The following is a 7,416-nucleotide window of genomic DNA, read 5'->3' on the forward strand; positions in this document are numbered from 1 at the left end:
TATCGCTCTACAATTGATGTACTGAGTACTATTTTAACAGTGGTATTTCTATATCGCTCTACAATTGATGTATTGAGTACTATATTAACAGTGGTATTTCTATATCGCTCTACAATTGATGTACTGAGTACTATTTTAACAGTGGTATTTCTATATCGCTCTACAATTGATTTATTGAGAACTATTTTAACAGTGGTATTTCTTTATCGCTCTACAATTGATGTATTGAGCACTATTTTAACAGTGGTATTTTATATCGCTCTACAATTGATGTATTGAGCACTATTTTATCAGTGGTATTTCTATATCGCTCTAGAATTGGTGTATTGAGAACTATTTTAACAGTGGTATTTCTATATCGCTCTACAATTGATGTATTGGGTACTATTTTAACAGAGGTATTTCTATATCTCTCTACAATTAATGTATTGAGAACCATTTTAACAGTGGTATTTCTATATCGCTCTACAATTGATGTATTGGGCACTATTTTAACAGTGGTATTTCTATATCGCTCTACAATTGATGTATTGAGCACTATTTTAACAGTGGGATTTCTATATCTCTCTATAATTGATGTATTGAGCACCATTTTAACAGTGGTATTTCTATATCTCTCTATAATTGGTGTATTGAGAACTATTTTAACAGTGGTATTTCTATATCGCTTTACAATTGATGTATTGGGCACTATTTTAGCAATGGGATTTCTATATCACTCTACAATTGATGTATTGAGCACTATTTTAACAGAGGTATTTCTATATCGCTCTACAATTGATGTATTGACCACTATTTTAACAGTGGTATTTCTATAACGCTCTAGAATTGGTGTATTGAGCACTATTTTAACAGTGGTATTTCTATATCGCTCTACAATTGATGTATTGAGCACTATTTTAACAGAGGTATTTCTATATCGCTCTAGAATTGGTGTATTGAGAACTATTTTAACAGTGGTATTTCTATATCGCTCTACAATTGATGTATTGGGCACTATTTTAACAGTGTTATTTCTATATCACTCTACAATTGATGTATAGAGCACTATTTTAACAGTGGTATTTCTATATCACTCTACAATTGATGTATAGAGCACTGTTTTAACAGTGGTATTTCTATATCACTCTACAATTGATGTATTGAACACTATTTTAACAGTGGTATTTCTATATCACTCTACAAGTGATGTATTGGGTACTATTTTAACAGAGGTATTTCTCTACAATTAATGTATTGAGAACCATTTTAACAGTGGTATTTCTATATCGCTCTACAATTGATGTATTGAGCACTATTTTAACAGTGGTATTTCTATATCGCTTTACAATTGACGTATTGGGCATTATTTTAACAGTGGTATTTCTATATCGCTCTACAATTGATGTATTGAGCACTATTTTAACAGCGGTATTTCTATATCGCTCTACAATTGATGTATTGAGCACTATTTTAACAGCGGTATTTCTATATCGCTCTACAATTGATGTATTGAGCACTATTTTAACAGCGGTATTTCTATATCGCTCTACAATTGATGTATTGAGCACTATTTTAACAGTGAAAATATTGTATTATTGTTATATTAACATACTGTAAGTTTATTTTGGGAATATAAACATACACGAAATGCTCAATTTTCAACAAGAGGAACATTTTGACATCCAACTCCAGCCAAGGAAGTAATTAGTCTTAATTTTTACGCCTCCACGAAGGACAGTGTAAGCAATATGATAACTATATAGACTGTTTCTGTCATTGGAATAAAATTGGAGTTTCACGTCCCACTTTCCATCTCTGATTAGGTTGATATAGGCAGACAACATCAATGTGAACACTGTAAGAAGACACATTTTGAAACGACTCTGAGTGATTTTTTTTTCAAGATTCCCAACGAAAAAACCTTACAAGAAAAAAAGACGCTTGCCCGCTATCCCGGCATAGGTCTTACATTCGGATTTTTCAACCCGATTTCCCCTTGTCAGTGATGTAGATAAGAAGGGCTGACATACAAAAAGCGCCTAGTCGTTCGAATGGAACAATAAATCGAGGCCCTTTGTGCTACAGGCTGTGCACGTTAAAGATCCCTCGACAGTTGGAAATTGAAAAAGAACAGGCTAATGCCGCTCACCTGGCAAAATGTCCCTCATTGTACCCTACATGGCGTTACCCTTCTTCATTAGCCCACATGGTGCAGAAAAGTGGGAAGGAAAACTCCATTCATTTCATTTTCATTTTTTTCTTATCTTGCCAATACTTTGTTTTTAATAAAATGTTTGAACGTAAAACTATTCCATTTATTATCATTGTTTGATTTGATCCTTCGTGTTCTCTAAACTGGTTCTCATTATTGTGTTATTTTATTGCTTGAGGATATAAATCAAACTTGTTTTATAGTGATACGCCTACGCAAAAGAGTTTCTCCTAATTGTGTCGGAGAAATATTTTTAACTTTTTTTTCAAAAAGTCAGATTATTATTTTGTTATATATCTTATTGGGCTAATAAAATGAAATGAAGTATTGTATCACGCAGTTCAATACTCTATTGGGTTAACGATATGAAATATAGTTTTACATCCTACTGGTCTGTATCTTATTGGACTAATGAAATGAAATAGAGATTTATATCCTACTGTTCTGTATCTTATTGAGCTAATGAAATGAAATAGAGTTTTATATCCTACTGTTCTGTATCTTATTGGACTAATGAAATGAAATAGAGATTTATATCCTACTGTTCTGTAACTTATTGGACTAATGAAATGAAATAAAGATTTATATCCTACTGTTCTGTATCTTATTGGACTAATGAAATGAAATAGAGATTTATATCCTACTGTTCTGTATCTTATTGGACTAATGAAATGAAATAGAGATTTATATCCTACTGTTCTGTATCTTATTGGACTGATGGAATGAAATAGAGTTTTATATCCTACTGTTCTGTACCATATTGGTCTCGTGAAATTAGATGAAGACGTGCGTCTCTCCTCTCTACTCCTGATGGGTCAATGATGACGCAATGCAGTGTACATTGAGGAAGAAATTTTGACGGGAAATAGTCAATTTTCAATCATTTATAACCATACAGGGAAGTGTTTTTTCCAATTCCAATTTATTTAAATAATAAAAAACAATTTAGAAATAAGATTATCTCGATGGGTCTGTATGTGTTTAAAAAGAAACGCATTTGAACTTGAACTGCACCTCACAATGGTATTATTTTATTCAGTGTTAACAATATTTTGTTTAATCTTGTTTACTGACGTTGTGATTTCTCTTAAATACCTACTGTCCTCGGGGATGATAAAAACATGATACGATATAATATTAAAAATATAAGTTTACTTTAATCTTTAAAAGCTTAGGAGTCGATGTTTCCGTTATGATCCGATTTTAATGGATTAATAACTAAATAATGTTCATAAATGAGATAGATTAAAAAGGATTTAAAAAAATATATTTTACCACTTTTTACAATCCACTTTCCAATCTGCACGGAATATCGGCAAATTTTTAAAAATACGCATGGCTCATTTCATGCCTCTGACATTGCAATCGATGATCTAACGAAATTGTTCTGTAAATCGTTTTCTGTGAAATTTGAGTTTATTTAAATCTGCGAATCAAATCCAATTTTCACCAAAATCTTCTACAGTCTTTATACTTTTAGAGAACTATCGCCATTGGCAAGATCGATCTGAAGTCTACGACTATTACATTTTGAATTGAAAGCGTGACAAATTTTTCCATCCATTTTGAATTTAAGATAAGCTACCCCTGGTTGCTGCCTATATCATTTAATTTAAACCATGGTAACCATGATAACATCTCTATCTCTGTTTCAGGTAACTCGCTAGTATTGATAATAATTTTGAGAAATGCCCGGATGAGAACCAGACCCTATGTATTCTTGGCGAACCTTGCCGTGGCTGACCTTAGTGTGGGTATTTTCTGTGTTTTACCAAGTCTGTCTACGTTTTTATCACCAGTATGGCTGCTAGGAAAGGTAGGTTGATAGAAACTTTCTTTCATCTGTTCAAGGAGTTAGCATACACCTCAAGGTTATATCAGAATTGGCAACCTTTATATTGTGTATCGAAAACATGCATTGTAGGCGTGAGATGAGCTTTTGTGCATTAGGAGAGAACGTTCACAATTGGTCACATGGCAAATGAGCCGTAAAATGAATTAGTCACAATACATGGTCACTTGGTAATTTGGTCACCAAAAATGGCCACAAGGTAAATTGGTCAAATGGTTAAATCTTTCATGGAAGGTTGGTCACAAGATAAATTGGTCAAAAGGTTAAATCTTTCATAGTAAGTTGGTCACAAGGTAAATTAGTCACAGTAATTAGTTGCAAGATAAATTGGTCACAGTATATGGTCACTAGGTGAATTAGTCGCAAGGTAAATTGGTCGCCAGGTAAATTTGTCATAAGATAAATTGGTCACAGTAATTAGTCGCCGGGTAAATTAGTCGCAAGGTAAATTTGTCGCCAGGTAAATTTGCCACAAGGTAAAATACTCACAGTAATTAGTTGCAAGATAAATTGGTCACAAGGCAGATTATTTGCCAGGTAAAATTGTCATAAGATAAATTGGTCACAGTGATTAGCCGAAAGATAAATTGGTCACAGCATTTGGTTTAAAGGTAAATTAGTCACAGTAATTTAGCCACAAGATAAATTGGTCACAGTTATATAGTCACAAGGTACATTAGTCAAAGTATTTGGTCACAAGGCAGATTTTTTAAAATTATTTGGTCAGAGTATATGTCACGGTAATATAGTCGCTAGATAAATTGGTCACAGTTATACAGTCACAAGGTACATTAGTCACAGCATTTGGTCACAAGATTTGTTAACAGTATTATTGTCACAAGGTAAATTAGTCAAAGTATCTGGTCACAAGTCAGATTTGTAAAATTATTTGGTCACAGTAGAGGTCACGGTAATATAGTCGCTAGATAAATTGGTCACAGTTATATGGTCACAAGGTGCATTAGTCACAGTATTTGGTCACAAGATAAATTGATTAAATTAGTCTGGTCACAAGTTAAATTTGTAAAAGTATTTGATCACAAGTTGAATTGGTCACCGTTATATGGTCACAAGGTGCATTAGTCACAGTATTTGGTCACAAGATAAATTGGTCACAATATTATTGTCACAAGGTAAATTGGTCATAGTATTTGGTCACAGGGTAAATTGATTACAGTAATAAGGTCACAAGTTAAATTGGTCAAGGTATAGGTCACGGTTATATGGTCACAAGACACATTGGTCACGGTTATATGGTCACTAGGTAAATTGATTACAGTAATATGGTCACAAGTTAAATTGGTCACGGTATAGGTCACGGTTATATGGTCACACGATACATTGGTCACGGTTATATGGTCACAGGGTAAATTGGTCACAGTTATATGGTCACAAGGTAAATTGATTACAGTAATATGATAGAAGATAAAATGGTCACAAAGATATGGTCACATGATACATTGTCACAGTAATTTGGTCAAATGGAAAATGGGTCATAATAATTTGATTTTTATGTAATTTGGTCACAGTAATTTGGTTACATGGTAAATTGGACATAGTAAATTAGTTTTAAGGTCAATTGGTCCAGTACATTTTCGAATGTGATCATGTGTTTTTAACAAAGTCAATTTTGTTTTACGAAATTATTGACTCAGACAACCATACAGGTTCTTATACCCCAACCTCCAGTGAATTTGTCCGCTTGATGGTAGCACCGTCAGACAGAATATTGCTGTGTGTTGAGACGTACATCGATGATTCATTCTTGTGCTGAAAACTTGCTGAGCACATTCAGCAGTCCTCAGTATTTGAGGCTGTATTGTAAGACGTTTTTTTAAATCATTACTGAAGATAATATATAGTTATGAAAGCTGATATGAGTTTTCCGGGTCAAGATTCGGTTTTATAATCTTAAACAAACTTCCTTGTATAATATCTTGGATTAAAAATAAATCCTTTTCTTAAATATCTCACATCTGTCTGATCGGTTGGAATTTTCACTCCTATAATGATTAATCTTTGATTCGATGGCACAGAAGTAAATATCAGCTAACCGTAGAGTACAATGTTTTTCATTTCCGGGCTTGATTGGGCAAATGAAATTTGATCGAGCGACTTACTCAGTGGCTAATTTAGGAATAGGTCTGTGTCCCCTTACCCTCTCTATGACTAGTGCTCCATGACCCTCTCTATGGCTAGTGTCTCCTGGCCCTCTCTATGACTAGTGCTCCATGACGCTCTCTATGGCTAGTGTCTCCTGGCCCTCTCTATGACTAGGGCCCCTTTACCCTCTCTATGACTAGTGTCTCCTGACCCTCTCTATGACTAGTGTCCCCTTACCCTCTCTATGGCTAGTGTCCCCAGACCCTCTCTGTGACTAGTGTCCCCTGACCCTCTCTATGACTAGTGTCCCCTGACCCTCTCTATGACTAATGCCCTCTAAAATCGACGAAAAGACGCCGGACCCATCGGACGTGGACCCAAAAATAACACATTCAAGTTCATGAAACAAGGAAGTTGATAAAAATAAGAGTAGATCCTCCATTAAATATTATTTAACGCTTTACAAATCTTACAAAAACTGATAAATTTGTATTAAAATGCCTCTTAAAGTTATAATGTTTGTTTTTCTAATGGTCTCGTAATAGATGTTACACATTTCATTCGGACTCAACATCATTTTAGTGACAATGGCTGGAGAATAATTGACTTTATTTCTAGAAAGACTCAATCCATTGGGAACAATTTAAAAGTAATACAAGTAATTTGTGTCGATGAGAATTGAGTAATAGAAAATCAGGAATAAAAGATTCTTTATTTCTTCTGGGACAATGAAATCACGTTACTTATTGACGCGTTCTACTTAAAGTCTAGTCCGAAACTGTATATGTACTCGTTTAATTCTTTTTATATAAATAGGTGGGACCTTATTTCACTTTATTTAAAAAGCTTCGTATGAGTACGTTTTTTTTTTACCTTCAAAACGACCTTGTTATAAGAGATGAGTTGTCCGTACTAATTTCCTCGTGGGTATTCATATACTAGCATCTCTAGAAGCGTGTTGAAAATTCACATGGCATTATGAATTTATTACCTCATTCCCCATGAGAAGGTCTACCTATTAAAATTAAACACGGGAAAATATGTTGGGATAAGAGCAGCTAATTATAGCTCAGATAAGATATGCTTGAGTCGTTACACGACCCGTCTTAAATTTTCTATCTCAGCTAAGGCAATTCTAAGCTAGTAGAAAGTTTCTAGAAAGCAATACATCTATGAGAAAGACATAGAGCTGATTAAAGTCAGTGGGTTTGAGACTATAATCTCAAATAATGTTCAGTGGTTCTTATTGCTCGAGTATATTATGAAA

General features: G+C 33.9%; 2 protein-coding genes across 2 annotated transcripts in view; both read left to right on the forward strand.

The window, feature by feature from the left end:
* LOTGIDRAFT_140896 (hypothetical protein) overlaps positions 1–4,019 on the forward strand; it is a gene marked incomplete at both ends in the record, with an annotated part of 14,576 nt that extends 10,557 nt beyond the window's left edge. The window contains one exon of the mRNA XM_009050718.1: positions 3,850–4,019. Within this exon, the coding sequence (XP_009048966.1) occupies positions 3,850–4,019 (170 nt within the window). The remainder of the gene's footprint in view (positions 1–3,849) is intronic.
* Positions 3,891–7,416, forward strand: part of LOTGIDRAFT_173253 (hypothetical protein) — a gene marked incomplete at both ends in the record, with an annotated part of 47,329 nt that continues 43,803 nt past the window's right edge. The window contains one exon of the mRNA XM_009050719.1: positions 3,891–4,010. Within this exon, the coding sequence (XP_009048967.1) occupies positions 3,891–4,010 (120 nt within the window). The remainder of the gene's footprint in view (positions 4,011–7,416) is intronic.

This window comes from Lottia gigantea (genome assembly GCF_000327385.1).
Source record: "Lottia gigantea unplaced genomic scaffold LOTGIsca_153, whole genome shotgun sequence".
In the NCBI taxonomy this organism is placed as follows: domain Eukaryota; kingdom Metazoa; phylum Mollusca; class Gastropoda; family Lottiidae; genus Lottia; species Lottia gigantea.